The sequence below is a fragment of the Phacochoerus africanus genome, chromosome 12 (genome assembly GCF_016906955.1).
Source record: "Phacochoerus africanus isolate WHEZ1 chromosome 12, ROS_Pafr_v1, whole genome shotgun sequence".
Classification (NCBI taxonomy): domain Eukaryota; kingdom Metazoa; phylum Chordata; class Mammalia; order Artiodactyla; family Suidae; genus Phacochoerus; species Phacochoerus africanus.
Genome location: NC_062555.1, coordinates 38574388 through 38593295, shown reverse-complemented (window position 1 = coordinate 38593295; position 18908 = coordinate 38574388). Strand labels below are relative to the sequence as shown.

General features: G+C 46.3%; 1 protein-coding gene across 2 annotated transcripts; it reads right to left on the bottom strand.

Annotated features, from left to right (window-relative positions):
- Positions 1-3996: 3996 nt before the first annotated feature.
- On the bottom strand, positions 3997-18857 carry BAG1 (BAG cochaperone 1). 2 transcript variants are annotated; one of them, XM_047754690.1, is made up of 7 exons: positions 18388-18857; positions 16720-16848; positions 14570-14652; positions 11540-11653; positions 8623-8730; positions 7052-7114; positions 3997-6262 (listed from the first exon to the last, which is right to left on the bottom strand). In XM_047754690.1, the coding sequence occupies exons 1-7, from the start codon at positions 18572-18574 to the stop codon at positions 6173-6175; spliced, it is 774 nt and encodes a 257-aa protein (XP_047610646.1). In that variant the 5' UTR covers positions 18575-18857; the 3' UTR covers positions 3997-6172. The 2 variants fall into 2 exon arrangements, with proteins under 2 accessions (XP_047610646.1, XP_047610647.1); XM_047754691.1 differs by lacking the exon at positions 16720-16848 and having other exon boundaries at positions 18388-18715.
- Positions 18858-18908: the final 51 nt, after the last annotated feature.

The following is an 18908-nucleotide window of genomic DNA, read 5'->3' as shown; positions in this document are numbered from 1 at the left end:
TCCTGTCATGGCTCAATGGAAACGAATCTGACTGGTATCCATGAGGATGCAAGTTTGATCCCTGGCCTTGCTCAGTGGGTTAAGAATCGGGTGTTGACGTGAGCTGTCGTGTAGGTTGCAGATGTGGCTAGGATTCCGTGTTGCTGTGGCTGTGGTATAGACCCCCAGCTGTAGCTCTGATTCGACCCCTAGCCAGGGAACCTCCATATGCCACGGGTATAGCCCTAGATAGACAAAACAAACAAACAAGCAAAAAAACCTACGTGAAATCTGTGTCCTCTGCCACTGCAAGGCCCAGCCTCAGACAACCTTTGGGAGGGTCCAACACCCTGACAGCTTTCTCCCTGGGCTACACCAGCACCCCAATCTCACTCTCAGGCCTTCACACACATATCACCACACACACATCAACGCTGTCGTGGCTGATATTCAGGTAGTGTTCATTGCACATCTGAAGTGCTTATTAAAATACTGAACTAGGAGTTCTTGTGTTACGCAGTGGGTTAAGGATCCTGTATTGTTACTGCAGTGGCCTGGATCAAGGCTGTGGCTTGGATTTGATCCCTGGCCCAGGAACTTCCACATGCCACTAACACAGCCAAAAAAATAATAAATTAAAAATTTATAATAAATAAATAAATGAAATAAAATACTGAACTAGGTCTGTAATTGTTGACAAAAGCCTTGGAGTGAGTACCCCCTGTTCCCCAGCCACCCACAGCAGGATGACTTCCAGACCCTGCTCTGCTCTTTTTGTCAACCTGCCCTCTGATGAGTTGTTAAATATGTTGAACTTTGGACACAACCCCAAGCACACAAAGAGCACACGCACTCACCCAGTGGCCCACAGGAACAGCAGCATTCAGAAATCTCCCTATGTGGGGTTCCCTGGTGGTTCAACGGGTTAAGGATTTGGTGTTATCACTGATGTGACTCAGAATGCTGCTGTGGCGTAGGTTCGACGCCTGGCCCCAGAACTTCTGCTTGCTGCAAGTGTGCCCCGCCCCCCCAAAAAAGAAAGAAATCTCACCAAAGACAGAGATCCCAGCCCATGGTATATATAAAACATCCACTCCTCTCTTGGCCAAAGTTTATAGGAGCCCCCTCCCCCTTTTTTCTTTTTCTTTTTTGGCCTCTGCTATGGCATGCAGAAATTCCTGGGCCAGGGATTGAATCTGAACCACAGCAGTGACAAATGCCAGATCCTTAACCAGATGAGCCACCAGGGAAGTCCTACAGCAAGCTCTTGATAGTGGTGGTGGTGAAAAATGAGTGTGGAGAGGGGCCTGGCCAGGTGGGAGCAGTTTCATGCGGACTCAGATTCCTGCTCAACGGCAGGCAAGTAGAGCAGGAAATGCTCAGTGGGAAGACACCCTGGGAGGAAAGTGGGGGCAGGAAAGACAGGAACCAACAGTCCCTGGACCACTGAACTGGGAACCAACCTGGGCAGGAATTGCTGCTGAGAGCTCTACAGGAGGCAGGGACTGAGAGGTCCCCGTAAGGTCCTTCCACCGCTGTTGATGACAGAAACTTGTTTCCCACCTGCATAGTGATGGTGTAGGATTAAGTTTAGTTGTGAGAGATCAAAAAGCCAAAATAACAGTGGCTTAAATAGATAGAAGTTAATTTCTCTCACACACAGAATTATACTAACTTCATGCTTGTTTTATATTGTTACTCTGCTACCCACATCAGTTTCCACCTCAATGTCCAAATAAGGTGCTGCTCTGGATCCAGCCATCATGTCTATGCTCAGCCCGCAGAGAGGGGGAAAGAAGAGCACTGTACTTCTTCTGAGACACCTTCCATAAGATGTACACACTCTGGGAGTTGCCGTTGTGGCCCACTGGGTGAAGAACTTGACATAGTGTCCATGAGGATGCGCATTCAAAGCCTGGCCTCACTCAGAGGGTTAAGGATCTGGAGTTGTCATAAGCTGTGGTGTATGGTGCAGATGTGGCTCAGATCTGGCATTGCTATGGCTGTGGTGCATGTCAGCAGCTGCAACTCTAACCCCTAGCCTGGGAATGTCCATAGACTGCAAGTGCTGCCCTGGAAAGAAAAGAAAGAAAAAAAAGATGCACACACACTCTGTTCCCAACACTTTAGCTAAAAGTAGTCTCTTGGCCATGCCAGTAAAAAGAGACTGGGGAATGTTATTTTTATCTGGTTGGCCATGTGCTAAACTGAAGGGTAGAAGTTCACTTAGTGCAAAAAGACAGTGTCTATTGATGACATTTAAGTCTCTGCCCTAAGTGGGAATCCCCTCTTATTTTTATTCTTTTATTTGTTTGTTTGTTAATTTATTTATTTTGCTTTTTTGGGTCGAACCTGTGGCACATGGAGGTTCCTAGGCTATGGGTCCAATTGGAGCTGATCCAGCTGCCAGCCTACACCACAGCCACAGCAACACAGGATTTGAGCCACATCTGTGATCTACACCACAGCTCACAGCAACGCCAGATCCTTAACCCACTGATGGAGGCCAGGGCTTGAACCCAAATCCTCATGGATACTAGTCAGGCTAGTATTCCACTGAGGCACAATGGGAACATCTGGAATGCCCTTCTTATAAACAAGTGGCAGAGCTCAGCCAAGCTCAGTGACCCTCTCCTCCCAGGCTCCCACTCACATGAGCAATCACAAAGGTTAAGCCTGAAAAACCTTCCAGGCACCATGCAGAAATACCTGATTCCCTACGTTGCAGCTATGGAAACTGTGGCCCTGTTTTTGGGAACCACCCTGAAACAGAAGTGTGGGCCCCTAAAGGCCTATCTGTGGCATGTGACCTTGCAGCCCTGGCCATTACTAATTGGCCAGAAGATTCTTCTCCAGACTTTTCAAATTAAAATAAGGAAACAGAGGCAGTTCCTCTCTGGTAGTGAAGCTATAAGATCTGCCAAGTGGGGACCACTGATGCTGACATGCAGAGAGATAGAGAATGATTCCAGGCAACGTCCATGTTCCCGAAGCCCAACTGCCCTTGAACTCCCCAAAGTTACACAAGATAGACATTCCATCAACAAATTTTCTGTTTCGACAATCTCTTTGGAATAAGTTTCTGGTATTTTCACTAAGAGAGTCCAGACTACCAGATGAAGAAGGGCTTCTCAGAGGGGGTTCCCTTTAAGCTGTGCCTTGAAGGCTAAGTAGAAATAATTGACTGAACAATGTGTGGGAGGATTCTTCCAGCTCTGTGAGACTGAAGGATGTTTGTTTTTGTCGCCTTGAGGTGGGACGGATCATGTTGTAGGGAAGTGGGCAACTGAGGAGTGTTCTATCCCTATTCACACACAGAGGTGCCCTGTGGTGTACAGATCTGTGTGGTCTGTGTCACCACCCTGCACATCTGCTGGGCAGCGTACTTAAGACAATGACCATTGGATGCCGTGTTTTTCTTTTCTTTTCGTCTTTTTAGGGCCACACCTGCAGCATATGGAAGTTCCCGGGCTAGGGGTTGAATTGGAGCTGCAGCTGCAGGCCTATGCCTCAGCCACCGCAACACCAGGTCCAAGCCACATTTGCAACCTACACTGAAGCTGGTGGCAGCACGGGTCCTTAACCCATAGAGTGAGGCCAGGGGTCAAACCCGCATCCTCACAGACACTGTATCAGGTTCTTCACCTGCTGAGCCAGAACGGGAACTCCATGATGTTGTAAATCCATTGCTGACGGAGCTTCAGTGGGTGTGTCAGTAGAAATTTCACTAATTTTTTTTTTTTTTTTTTTTTTTGCTTTTTAGGGCCACATTTGTGGCATATGGAGGTTCCCAGGCTAGGGGTCTAACCAGAGCTACAGCTGCCAGCCTATGCCACAGCAATGCCAGATCGGAGCACGTCTGCGACCCACACCACAGCTCACGGCAACTTAACCTACTGAGTGAGGCCAGGGATCAAACCCGCAACCTCATGGTTCCTAGTCGATTCATTTCCGCTGCACCGCGATGGGAACTCCTGTAGAAATTTCATTATTGATGTATGTGCAGTCAACACTCACTCATTCTCCAAATGTTTATTGAGCACCTACTATAATCCAGACAAGCTGCTTGTAATACACTGTTAACAAGACAAAGAAGCTCCTTAGCTCAAGGAACTCACAGTCTAATATTAAAGGCAAATATTAATCAAACAGTCCCACAAATAAATCATCATAGGCCATAATAAGTGCTATTTATGGTAAAAAGAAAATTTATGACAAACTGTGAGAGGATATCACCTGGGGGCTTGACATGTTCTCAGACACTAGGGAAGCTTCCTTCATAGAAGAGACATGTACGTTCTGAGGCTGAACAGAAGTTACCTAGGAAGGGGGGAGGGGGAGGGGAAGGGGAAGGATGACGTGGGGCTGTCCAAGCAGAGGCACAGCGTGTGCAAAGATCCCAGGGCAGGAGAGGACACAGAGCCCCCGACCTAGACCCAGAGTGGCTCATAGCGGATAGCAAACAGGGGAGTGGCCAGAGATGAGAAGGGAGTAGGGTAAGGACCTTGGCCTTCATCCCAAGAGAAATGGAAGCCACTGAGGTTTTAAAAAATTGATGTGATGTGTGCTTCCTGATCACTCAGGCTGCTGTGGAGAATGAACTGGAGAGGGTGAGAGAGGAAGTGCAGAGACCAACATGGAGATAAATGGAAGGAAGAGAGAGAGAAAATGAGTGTGAGAGCCACTCCCTGTCAGCTGGGAGGCCAACTGGCAGAGATTAAGAGCATGAACTCTGAATCAAGCTGCCCAGTTGCTGTCCTGGCTCTGTCACCTACTCTACAATCTTGAGCAAAATGCCTCAGCTCACCTCTAAAGCAGGGACAAAATCTGTCTAACTCCTGGATTGTGTGAGGATTAAATGACTGATACACCCAAAGAACTTAGAATGGTATCTGGCACACAGAACTTGTGTCCTAGGGCCACCCAGAGACTGCCTACTAAGAGATAAATTCTGAACTGCTCTGATTAAAGGTGGGGGTGGGCTGGTTGTGCCCTGAGCCTCTTCCACTTGTCCACCTACCATCTGATCCTAGGTCCCACCCACGCAGCCCTAAGTTCCTGGGACTTCACTAATAAGGTTGGCCTCAGAGTGGCCTGTTAGGAGCCTATCTCCTGGGCACTGTGACCAAAAAAAAAAAAAATGGGGTGACAGCAGTTGACCTGTTAAGAGTTCCAGCAAGCAGGGCCACTTTATAACATAACTAGACAAGAACCTCAGCAGGTTCTGCTTCTCATACTTCATACAAAAAGAAAAAAAAATTAAATACTCACACTTCCTAATAAGTATATAAACTTTTATTTTTCAAATAACAGCAAAGGGAAAAAAGGCAACAAAACACAGAAACAGTCTTGAAGGAAATATAAATCTCAGAAGGGTACAGTTAACAGAAATGCCTTTGAAGGAACTCCTGAGAAGTTTATGGTTGCCCTCACCACCTGCTGGCTTTACCCATAGCTCCTCTCTCTACCGCTCCTAAGCCATGGTTCTGACCTGGTTTCTCGCAGAGACTTAGTAAACTCTGGGTTTGAACCTTCTAGAGATTTGCCTGGGGACAAGGAAGTTCACATATCAATCACAGGCCCCACTCCCAGGAATGGCCCCTGGAGATTCATGGCCTGTGGCTGGTCAGGGTCACTGGGAAGTGAGGACAGGGTCTATAAACCAACAACTCAGCCAGCTGTCCCAGAATGAGGTCACAACAAGGGACACTTGGACTACCTGTGTGCCAAATACTTGTTCTGAGCCATTTCCAACATTCCTGACCTGATGCAGCCTCCTGGTGATCCTGACTTAGAGATGGAATGATGAGGTCATAGAGGAAAAAGGCCTCATGGACCTGAAGACCAGGATGGCCTACAAACCCAGAACCACCTGAGGACAAGAGAGAGCACTCACCAACCCCAAGAAAGGACCCAAAGTTCAAAAAAGCTGGAAGACCTGAGCAGGGGAGGCCCCTCCAGACCAGGTGGGCTGCTAAGCAGCACAGATACCCAGACATGGAATGAGAAAACTGATGGGAGCGCTCAAGATTGTATGGATGACATTTGTTCAGAGAGCGGGTGTAAGAAAAGCAACGCCAGCCATGCGCCAGCTGTCCCCAGCAGCCCTGGAGAAAGCAGGTAACTGCTGCTCCAGAGAGGGCAGAGCTGGGGGAGCCATTCTTCAGGGTAGCATAGCCTCCTCCGCTGCCGCTCAGTCGGCCAGGGCCAAGTTTGTGGACTGCAGTCGCTCCGTCTCCAGGCAGATGTTCTGCTCCACTGTGTCACACTCAGCTAGGAAACCCTAGAAGACCAATAATGCTGGGCAGTGAGGACCACTCAGGGCCGGCCAGCCCCTGCCAACCCTAGCCTCAAAAAGCTCTTGGTGGAGTTCCCACTATAGTGCAACAGGATCAGCGGTGTCTTGGGAGCACTGGGATGCAGGTTCAATCCCTAGCCCAGCACAGTGGGTTAAGGATCTGGCATCACCACAGCCATAGCATAGGTCACAACTATGGCTTGGATCAGATTCCTGGCCTCACTCAGTGGGTTAAGGATCTGGTGTTGCCGTGAGCTGTGGTGTAGGTTGGAGACAAGGCTCAGATTCCTCATTGCTGTGGACGTGGCATAGGCCAGCAACTGCAGCTCTGATTCAACCCCTAGCCTGGGAACTTCCACATGCCTTGGGGGCTGCCCTGAAAAAAAAAAAAACAAAACTCTTTGCCCTGTCATCTAGGGAACTCATGGGTGACTGACTCAGGCTGCCACACGTATGCAAGGATCAAGAAGGCCTGGGCTCTGGAGTGAAGAGAAGTAGAGCGAAGCACAGGACCAGGGGGCCCTGTCCCTATGAACAGCACCTCCTGGAACTGTGTAACCTGTCAGCCCTACCTGCTCTCCAATTAGTTTAAATCCAAATTTAAATACAGACTCATGAAAGGGGCTCTTCTCTTATGTTCTAGGTTCACACTGAGAAATAACAATTGAAAGAAAGCCCTCAGCACACACCACACTTCCACCCTTCCCTACTTTGAACACATTACACACATTACGCACCACATGTTATACTCTGATGCTCTACCACGCAACTCACCTGAATCCTTTTCACCAAACCCTTCCTTTTCATTCTACTGTCTTTGAAATTTTCTGGCAGAATCTATGGAAGAATAAGATGACATAAAAATAATCCTGAATGAAAATGCCATAAGAATATGTCAGAGAAGCTCCCTTCGTGGCTCAGTGGCTAATCAACCCGACTAGTAACCAGGAGGATGCATGTTCGATCTATGGCCTTGCTCAGTGGGTTAAGTTCAGTGGGTTAAGGATCCAGAGTTGTTGTGAGCTGTGGTGTAGGTCACAGACGCAGTTTGGATTCCTAGTTGCTGTGGCTGTGGTGTAGGCTGGCAGCTGTAGCTCTGATTTGACCCCTAGCCTGGGAACTTCCATATGCCATGGGTGTGGCCCTAAAAATCAGAAGAAAAAAAAAGAGCAAGAGAACATGTCAAATACCCACAGTCCCTCAAACAGGCCACAGGTCACTGACATGAATGAGGTGCATTTTCAGGAACCACTTCCCTGGTCTGTATCCTACATGGCCCTTCCCATGGCTGCCACTCCTGTAAAAGCTCCCTTTGTTCTCAGCATCCAGGCCATAGATCTGTAACATGGACTCTGTCCTTTCACTGTTTCTTGCACAAGGACACTAGCCCTGGCTGGACTATGAGTCACTGTGCAGGAAAAGAACAGTGCTTTTCTGCTTCTTCTTTACCAGGCCCCTCAACACCTCCCCCGAAAGAATCTTAAGCAGAGTAGTTCACCCCCAAGAATGAGCCATCAGGCTAGAGATAGCATTAGTGCGTCATCTCTAAGAGGGAATGTGGTGTCAATGATTCCCAAAAGCCTCCCAGGAGCTGGGTCTGACTGAATTCTGTCCAGGCAATAAGCTCAATGGAACATCAGACACACAAGTGTCAGGAAAATGAACTGAAGTGCACCTGCATCTTCAGTTTCCTAATACATTAAGAGATCTAGTGTCCTTTTTGTACACTAAACAGGTGAATGCTGATTTATTTCCCTTTTTTTTTTTTTGTCTTTTTAGCACCACACCTGTGGCATACGGAAGTTCCTAGCTAGTCCAGGGGTTGAATCAGAGCTGTAGCTGCCAGCCTAAGCCACAGCCACAGCAACACCAGATCCAAGCTGTGTCTGTGACCTACACCACAGCTCATGGCAATGCCAGATCCTTAACCCACTGAGGGAAGCCAGTGATCAAACCCGCATCTTCATGGATACTAGTCAGGTTCTTAACCTGCTGAACCACAACGGGAACTCCTGTATGCTGATTTCTTTTCAACCTACAATAAATTTCACTGAACTGAAATTCCTGGTCTGACCATGAGATCATGGACCATTTGGGTCCCAGCTTCTTGAGGATTAGATGCTACTAGCATACATAAATAAAAATAACAAAAGCCCTACTTTGGTGGGACATGAGAAATCAGGAACCATCTTAGCTTTCTGCTTATTCACAGAATAAGACCTAGCAGTGTCTGGCACACAGTAGGTGCTCAATATACTTAGGCAATGAGTGAGATACTGAAAGAAAGGAACTGACTGAGATAGAGTCAAAGGAAGCTAGAACTTCTCTGTGGAATATTTACTTACCAGTGTGTCAATCTCCTCCAAGATCTTCATAAACTGCTCGATAGTGGCTTTTATTCTCCTATCAAGTTTGCAGAGAGCTTCTGCTTGCAAATCCTTGGCCAGAAAACCCTGTGGAAGAATGACACGTCACTGCAAGGGTTCTCTGAGGCTGGTGAAAACGCTAAGCCAAGGCAGCCACAGCCCAGTCCACACTCCCCAACAGGCTGGGCCAGACATCAGGCCTACAACTTCACCTCTTGGGAAAAACAGAGAAGCTCGCCCTGGGCCACCCCAAACACTGCCAATAGGCTGCTGGCCATTCTATCTGACGTGGCACACTGAGGCTGCAAATGCCCCAGGATGCCTGGCTCTGGCAAACCCCCTGTCACCAGTGTATACTCATATACAAGAGGCCCACACAGAAGAGGCAGATGTTAAAAACACAGGGTTTATGGAGTTCCCGTTATGGCTCAGTGGGTTAAGAACCTGACTAGTACCCATGAAGATTCAGGTTTGATCCCTGGCTCCAAGTGGGTTAAGGATCTGGCATTGCTGTGGCTGTGGCATAGGCTGGCAGCTGCAGCTCCAATTCAACCCTACCCTGGGAACTTCCATATGCCACAGGTATAGCCCTAAAAAGCAAACAAACAAACAAAACACAGGGTTTAGAGTTTGACAGGCCTGGGCTTTAATCCTGACTACTCCTCAGCACGGCCTGTGATTTCGAGCAAGTTCCTTAGCCAGTCTGTGCCTCAGTGTTCTCATTTTAAAATGGAGATCATAAGCAATGAGATTCTGCTGTATAGCACTGGGAACTAAATCTAGTCACTTATGATGGAGCATGATAATGTGAGAAAAAGGAATGTATATATGTGTGACTGGGTCACCTTGCTGTATAGTAGAAAATTGACAGAGCACTGTAAACCAGCTATAATGGAAAAAAAATAATAATTAAAAAAAAGTTTCCTGGAAAATAAATAAATTAAGTGGAGATCATGATGCCCACACCCCAGAGGGTTACTGGGAGGATAAAGAAAAATACATGTAGAACTTTATTTTTTTTAGGGCCACACTCGAGGCATATGGAGGTTCCCAGGCTAGTGGTCGAATAAGAGCTGCAGCTGCTGGCCTACGCCACAGCCACAGTAACATGGGATCTGAGCCACATCTGTGACACACACTATAGCTCATGGCAACGCTGGATCTTTAACCCACTGAGCAAAGCCAAGGATCGAATCTGTATCCTCATGGACACTAGTCAGATTTGTTTCTGTTGCGCTGCAATCAGAACTCCAACTTTTTTGGGGGGCTGTGCTTACAGCATGTGGAAGTTCCAAAAAAATCAGAAATGGTCAGGAGCTACCGTTGTGGTGCAGGGGAAACGAATCTGACTAGGAACCATGAGGTTGTGGGTTCGATCCCTGACTTTGCCCAGTGGGTTGAGGATCCAGCATTGCCATGAACTGTGGTGTAGGTCACAGACACAGCTTGGATCCTGCATTGCTGTGGTTGTGGTATAGGCCAGCGGCTACAACTCTGATTGGACCCATAGCCTGGGAACCTCCATATGCTTCAGGTGCAGCCCTAAAAAGAAGGAAAAAAAAAATTCAGAAATGATCAAAAAAGGAGTTCCCATTGTGGCTCAGTGGTTAACAAATCCTGCTATGAACCATGAGGTAAGGTTTGATCCCTGGCCTTGCTCAGTGGGTTAAGGATCCAGCATTGCTGTGGGCTGCAGTATAGGTCACAGATGCAGCTTGGATCCCGCGTTGCTATAGCTCTGGTGTAGGGCGGGGGGCTACAGCTCCAATTAGACCCCTAGCCTGGGAACCTCCATATGCCGTGGGTGCGGCCCTAGAAAAGACAAAAAATAAAATAAAATAATAAAAAAATAAAGAAATGGTCAAAAAAGATTTATGTCCAAGGATGATTGCACATAATGGTAAAAGAATACTGGGTGGTGAGTAATAGAGAAGTGGTTAGGTAAACCATGATACATTCATATGACATAATATGAAATATTATGCAAATTTTGAAAAGTGTGATCACTTTTTTTCCAGTTAAGACTTTTTTTTCTTTATTGAAGTATAGTTAATCAATAATAATAATAATGTGTTAGTTTCAGGTGTACAGCAAAATGATTGGGTTAAGTATGATCATTTTTAATAACATAAGAAAAAGTTCAATTTTTTAAATGAATAAAAGGAATTTAAAGGGTTCCTAACATGACACCAAATTTTTTTTAACTGGAAAAATAGATTCCAGTTTTTAGTAACAGTCATCTTGGAGTTAGGTCTTAAAGGTAATTATTATTTTCCATTCTAGTATACACATGTCTATTTAAAAGTAAGGTACAATCAGCATATATGAGTTTTGTAATGAAAACACATATATATCCATTAATGTTATAAAATGAAGGGGTCAAAAATACGTATGTGGTTTGGGCCTGTTCCTAATCCTTATTTGGTTTCATTACTCCACCTCTAATATTAGGGGAATTGAATAGGATGACCCCACCACACCACCACAAGATCATGCTCAACTTGGACCTTCTTTGAATCAACTGAGAGAAGCTACTTATTCTATTTCAGGCAATGCATGAACCTAGCACAGCAGGTGTTCTGCCAGGAGCACAAATGGATGCTGGCTGGGGTTTGGAAATAACAATAATAATAACACTTATAAAGCACTTAGTGAGAGGCTCAAACTATGTTATTTAATCCTTATAACAACCCTAAGAGGGAGGTACCATCGATACTCCCTTTTTACAGAGGAGGAACTTGAGACAAAGGCGAACTTGCCCACGGTAACAGAAATGGTAGAGCCAAGATCTGAATCCAGGGAGTCGGACAACAAAGGGCATCCTTTTAACCACACATTTGTATCTCTACAGAGTTCACATAAAAGGAAGAAAGTCAAAGTCCACAGACAGATTTACCTGCTGGATTCCAGTAAGCTCTTTATTCAACTCTTCCAGTTGGTGAGCTATCTTCTCCACAGATCTCTCCAAATCTTTCAGCTTTTTTAGTTCTACTTCTTCCTCTGAACTGTTCTAAAATGTGTAAAATTATTATTATTGTTGTTGTTTTTGTCTTTTTAGGGCCGCACCCTCGGCATAGGGAGGTTTCCAGGCTAGAGGTCCAATCAGAGCTGTAGCCACTGGCCTACACCACAGCCATAGGAATGCAGGATCTAAGCTGCGTCTGTGACTTACACCACAGCTCATGGCAACACTGGATCCTTAACCCACTGAGCAAGGCCAGGGATCGAAACTGCATCCTCATAGATGCTAGTCATGACAGAAACTCCTAAAATATTTAAGATTAAAATGAAGTCAATAATCACCAGACAGGTACCTTCCTCCACTGTTGGTGGGAATGTAAACTGGTACAACCACTATGGAAAACAGTGTGGTGGTACCTCAGAAAACTAAATTTAGAGCTCTCATATGATCCATTGCTGGGCATATATCCAGACAAAACTTTCATTGAAAAAGATACATGCACCCCTATGTTCACAGCAGCATTATTCACAATAGCCAAGACATGGTAACAACCTAAATGTCCATCAACAGATGAATGGATTAAGATGTAGTACATATATACAATGGAATATTACTCAGCCATAAAAAAGACAAACTAATGCCATTTGCAGAGACATGGATGGATCTGGAGACTATCATACTAAGTGAAGTAAGCCAGAAAGAAAAGACAAATAATATATAACTTATTTGTGGAATCAAAAATATGGAACATGGAACATATGATCCTATCTAAAAAAAACAAAAAAAAACAAAAAAACAAATAGATCATGGCCAAGGAGAACAGACTTGAGGTTCCCAAGGGGGAAAGGGGAGGGAGTGGGATGCATGGGCATTTTGGAGGTTTTTTGGATGCAGACTATATTTGGAATGGATGGGCAAAGGGACCCTACTGTACAACACAGGGAAATGTGTGTGATTGGGTCACTTTGCTATACAACAGTATTTGACAAAACATTGCAAATCAACTCTACTTTAACAATAAAAAATAAACAAATAAAAAAAATAATCACCAAGAATAGTAGCTTCTGCCGGGGGGGGGAATCTGAGAGTTCCCATCGTGGCTCAGTGGTTAACAAATCCAACAAGAAACCATGAGATTGAAGGTTCAATCCCCGGCCTTGCTCAGTGGGTTAAGAATCCAGTATTGCCGTGAGCTGTGGTGTTGGTTGCAGATGCAGCTCAGATCTGGCGTTGCTGTGGCTGTGGCATAGACCAGAGCTACAGCTCCGATTAGACCCCCAGCCTGGGAAGCTCCATATGCTGCAGGTGTGGCCCTAAAAAGAAAAAAAAACAAAAAACAAAAAAGAAAGAAAGGGTTTAAAAGGAAAAAAAATCTAACCACAAGGGGGATAAACCACTCACCTAGAAAAAATTGTCTTAACTCTGCTGCTTCTTCAAAAGCAAGCTGGAGGGGTATACACTGAGGTTTTCTATCTACAAAGCCTCTGGAGAGAAGGTATTAGGCACACATTTGGTGAGGGCCCTCACAGCCTGGGTTCAGAGAACAAAGCCAAACCTTTTGCCAGATTCAACCTCAGCCTGGGGCCGATCATCAATAGATTTCAGACTGAAGCCTGGAGTGGTAACAAATTACAGAGAATACCCGTGAGGAGTCCAGAATGGTGAGACAGGTGGAATTCTACTCTTCCTTTAGATGGAATTCCTGCACTCTCTCATTCTGTATGACGATGGATGATGACAATGAATATGTTTACTGAGCATTCCCTCTAAGCTGGGCATCATCCTAAGCACTTTACCTGCATTACTGTTTAAGGTCTACCACAATCCAATGAAGGAGGTACTGTTTCAGTTGATGAAAATGAGGTTATTGGAAAGTAACCTAAGGTCACACAGCCCTTAACAGGTAGAGCTGAGACCTGAACTAGACTTGGTTCCACACACCCCAGAACCAACTGGGGGGCCTAAAGCTTCTTCACACTCAACCCTTGGGTTCTGGTCACTCACTGCCCATCATCATTCTCCCTGACTTTTGAGCAAGAAGTCTAGAATGTTTCCCCTTCTCTCACCTTAACAATTGGCAATCAGCAGCTTCCTGCTTTTACACTACCTCAATTGTGCACATTCTTCCTTGTGGCCAAAATACTGAGTGCCAGTCTCTTGGCCCAAGGCTGAACTAGACTTTCCTTGCCTCCACTTTGCTAATCTCTTCCCTCTCATCACTCTGAATCAGCCCCCTCACTCAAAGTAAGGGAACGTCATATGGCCAACTATTCCAGTGTCACAATGCAGGGCTGGCCATGATCCTCTCTCATCACCCCATGGCCTACTGTCCTCACCCACTTTCTCATCAATTGCCCCTTTTTCTCCCTTAGTACTCTAGTCTGAATTTTTTTTTTTTTTCAGCCAGACAGGGTTTACCCTTGTGGGAGAGTTTAGTAAAAAGAATGATTAAAAGAACATAGGCTCCAGAAATTTGCAAAGTACTTATTCCACCACCAAAGTCACATTATTATCATTTGTTTTTTTAGGGCCACACCTGCAGCATGTGGAAGTTCCCAGGCTAGGGGTGGAATTGGAGCTGCAGCTGCCAGCCCACACCTAGCTCACAGTAGCAATAGATCCTTAACCCACTGAGCAAGGACAAGGATCAAACCCACATCTTCATGGATAGTAGTCAGATTCTTAACCTGCTGAGCTACAACAGGAACTCCAAAAGCCACATTACTGAGGCAGCATAACTACTCCCAGTTCCCAGAGTGAAAGCCCTAAGACATAGGAGCTGGAGGGTATGAGAACAGCAAAACTTGTAACTCCACTAAACAAAAAGAGACTATATTTGTTTAGAGAGAGCTCCTTCATGAATGCCAAATCAGGGTCCCCAATTTGGCTTTCTAAACAGAAACAGAAACATAAAAGACCTGAGGAATTTGGTTTTGAGGTTTTCTGGTAGAAAGAACAATTTACCTTTTTCCCAATTAACATGATCCGGCAACCATTCTGTATTCCAAGTGCAGACAAAGGTGTCTTCATTTCCTTCAGAGATTTTCCTGAAAAAAGAAGAACGTTATGTCAAGTTGTATCAAGTGTATAACAGTGAAAACAGGAGTTCCCGTTGTGGCGCAGTGGTTAACGAATCCGACTAGGAACCATGAGGTTGCCGGTTCGGTCCCTGCCCTTGCTCAGTGGGTTAAGGATCCAGCGTTGCCGTGAGCTGTGGTGTAGGTTGCAGACGCGGCTCGGATCCCGAGTTGCTGTGGCTCTGGCGTAGGCCGGTGGCTACAGCTCCGACTCAACCCCTAGCTTGGGAACCTCCATATGCCTCGGGAGCGGCCCAAGAAATAGCAACAACAACAACAGTAACAACAACAACAACAAAGACAAAAGACAAAAAAAAAAAACAGTGAAAACAGATTTCAGCAAGGGTACAAGCAGTAGTGTGTTCACTAACGAGAAGAGGATGAACTGGTATATATATGACTCAGTAACTTCGCTTCAGATATTTACCATAACAAATAATTGGACATATGCCTGCAAAATAACTGTTACATAATAATTATTCTTCATCATAGCGAGAAACCAGAAAGAGCCAAAAATTCAGGAACAGAGGACTGATTAACTATATATCACTACCATAGAAGATTACAGGAATTAAAGCTCATTTTTTCCAGGAAACTTCATGCCACAATATATGTTGATGACACAGTATTATAAGGAAAAAATGTTATAAAAAAAGGCACAAATAAGAACCCACACTTCAGGATGCCAGAAACAAACAAAAAAAGGCTGGGCAGAAATATACTGAATTGTTACAGAGGGGTTTATTCAGGAGAACTTTTTTTTTTTTTTTTTGGTCTTTTTGTCTTTTGTCTTTTGTTGTTGTTGTTGTTGCTATTTCTTGGGCCGCTCCCGAGGCATATGGAGGTTCCCAAGCTAGGGGTTGAGTCGGAGCTGTAGCCACCGGCCTACGCCAGAGCCACAGCAACTCGGGATCTGAGCCGCGTCTGCAACCTACACCACAGCTCACGGCAACGCTGGATCGTTAACCCACTGAGCAAGGGCAGGGACCGAACCGGCAACCTCATGGTTCCTAGTCGGATTCGTTAACCACTGCGCCACGACGGGAACTCCCCAGGAGAACATTTTGATTTTTGTGTTTTCCTCTATTTTGAGACATGGATTTCTACTGCCTTTATAATCCTAAAATCGAATGTTTTTAAAAAGAAAAGACAGGAGTTACACTATGAGGCATAAATAAAAATGCTTCCCATTACTAAATTCTTTATGACTGGCACCAAATGGGATAAATTTAGCCCCATCAGATACCAAAATAACAGGTTGCCATGAGAATGGGAACACAGAGAATAGGGATAGGAGTGGGTGTGTCCTGGCCTAAATCAGCATCATCCGCTTAGCCTGCCACATCCAGGCCCTGGTAAGTATGTTCAGCACCTTGTCTGTGTTAGCACTATGCCAAGCACTGGACACACAGTAGTATCTCCACCCTCGTGGAATTTGTCATTCTATCAGATGTTTGGTGACTATGAAAACAATTATTTAATAGTAACTGTCATGTTCCTATTGTGGCTCAGCAATGTTGCCTCTATGGGGATGCAGGTTAAGGATCTGGTGCTGCCACAAGTTGTGGCAGAGGTCACAGATGTAGCTTGGATCCGGTGTTGCCATGACTGTGGCATAGGCCACAGCTGCAGCTCGGATTCGACCCCTGGTTCAGGAACTTCCATATGCCGCAGGTGTAGCCATAAAAAGAAGAAAAACAAAACAAAATGCAATACAAGTTATGAAGAAGTGGTAGGGAGTGCCATAAGAACAGACAATGGGAAGAGGCTCTAAGTTACCCAAGAAAGACTGCCCATGTGCTTCATCAAAAGTGGTAATATTTCTGCCACTCTCATGTAGCTGAATGGGGACACATGTTTGCAAGTATTCAGTACATGGTAGGTCCTCAATAAAAATTTGTTGAAGGAATGAATGAATGAACAAGCACATAAGAACTGCCCCAGTTTGAAAACTAAGAATCACTATTAGGTAAGCTTAAGAAGTTTTAAATAGGTCCTTCGGCTGTAAGGGCTCAAAGCTGGAAAAGAAATACCTACCCTTAAATATGAGTTTCTGAAAAGGCAGTGGGACCCCTGTGGCCTCTTCAACAACCTGGGCCAGGTCTTGGACAATTGGTTCACTACAGCCCTCTTGTGGGATAACCTGAAGATCATGCTTCTCATTGCCTGGGGAGATAGAGAAGGTTTAGATGAAGAAAATTCTTTCAGGAGTCATGGCTCAGCGGAAGTGAATCTGACTAGTTCCCATGAGGCCTTGCTCAATGGGTTAAGGATCCTAAGTTGCCATGACCTGTGGTGTAGGTCGTGAGCTGTGGTGTAGGTTGCAGAACTGGCTCAGACCTAGCGTTGCTGTGGCTGTGGCATAGGCCAGCAGTTGCAGCTCAGATTCGACCTTGAGCCTGGGAACCTCCATATGCTGCAGGTTCGGCCCTAAAAAAGACAAAAAGAAAAAAGAAAACTCTTTCACACAAATCAATATAGGCTGACAGTTTATTTACCCAGCCTTCAAGGTCTGCTCAAGTATTTTTGTTTCCTTTATTATAGTAACTAACAGTATCAGTGATAATCAGCTAACATTTTAAGCACTTAACATTCATAAGCAGCTGACTAGACTCATTTTATGCAGTCTTAATCATCAGAACAACCCCATGAAATAGGTCCTATTATTCCCCATTTCACAGCTAGATAAGCAAACTGAGTTCAGTTCAGTTAAGACCTGTCTAATGAGACCAAACTCTAGAGTCAGTACTTGACCTCAGATCTGTCTAATTCCAGATCTGTGCTTTTCTTCACAAGCCATCTCTCTCCCGTGGCCTTTCTGTCCTCTACTCTGTGTTGTACTAGTCAGGGAACTATGTCTCCTTTGCTGTAATGGGCAAGAAACTGTTTCTTCTTCAGCTTTCTCCCACTGGGCACCTGGTCACATACATGGCTGGTGCCCAATAAACAGACAAAAGAGTGAATAAACTGAAACAGCAGAAAACTTCTTTTTGGAAGATTCCTTTCTGGGTATGTGGACAGTAAGGAGGTAGCCTGTGTCCAGCTCATTATGCCAACACTTAAGTCTGCTCGACAGCCGCATGAAGTCAGCAGGACAGGTGTTACTAATTCTACTTCGCATAGAAGAAAGAGCTGCCTAGAAAGGAGCTATTCCAAGGTCACTCAAACCTGCAGAATTTAGAATCCTGGTCTACAGATTCTGAAGCCTTGAGGTCTCTACCAGTTGGTCCTGAAGAAACCCCATGAACTCAGCTCTCTAGAGAACTATCTTGTCTAGCTCTGTGTCAACTCCAACAGTAAGCAGACCCAAAGGGTGCCCAGAGTGTATGCTTGAACCCAACGAACTCAAACAATAGACAGGAGTTACACATAGCAATCAGAAGCAACATGGCCAAATTCAAGCCTGGCATAAAGACCAACAACTACGCAGGCCCACACTTGTAACACACATAAGGACCACAACCCACGACGTGAAGCACTGACATCGTGGATCTTAAAAACACTCTGAGATAAAATACACCAGCCACATGGAAAGGTGTGCCGAAACAAGACCCGTACAAAAGCCGGCCCCACGGCCAGACAAGATCCCATGCGTCCCGACACCAAACACAAGGACACACACTTCGAGAGAGCACATGGCCTAACCCACAGACCCCGACGGACTCTCGTAGCCCGGGATCAAGCCCACCCGCAGCCCGCGCTCACTGTGGGTGACGGTCACGCTGAGCCCTGCTGCCGCCATTTCCTCGCTCTGGGCCACCTCTTCACTCAGGGCCGCCTCTTCGCTTCGGACCACCTCCTCGCTCCGGGACACCTCTTCGCTCCGGGACACCTCTTCGTTCCGGGTCACCTCTTCGCTCCCGGCCGAGCGAGGCCGCGCTTTCTTCTTCATCCGCGGCCTGCGAGCGCAGGCGGCGGCACCTCTGGTGGATCCCGCATGCCCTCTGGTCACACTCCGGACAGCTGATCGCTCGGAGGGAGGCGAACCGCGTTCGGCTGGGGGCACCGACTGACGCGGCTCCCGGCCCGGCCGAGGGGCGCGCCGCCGGGGGCCCAGCCGCTCCCGGTCGCCTCGCGGTCTCCGAGCGCCGCCGCTCTCCGCCAGACCCGCGTTTGTTGTCCTCCCAGCGGTGGGAACCTAGCGCGGCGTCCTGCCACCCCACGGGTCCCCTTCCCCGCCCCGCCCGGGCCCGCCGGCCCCGCCCCTCGGAGCAGCCCAGCTGGCT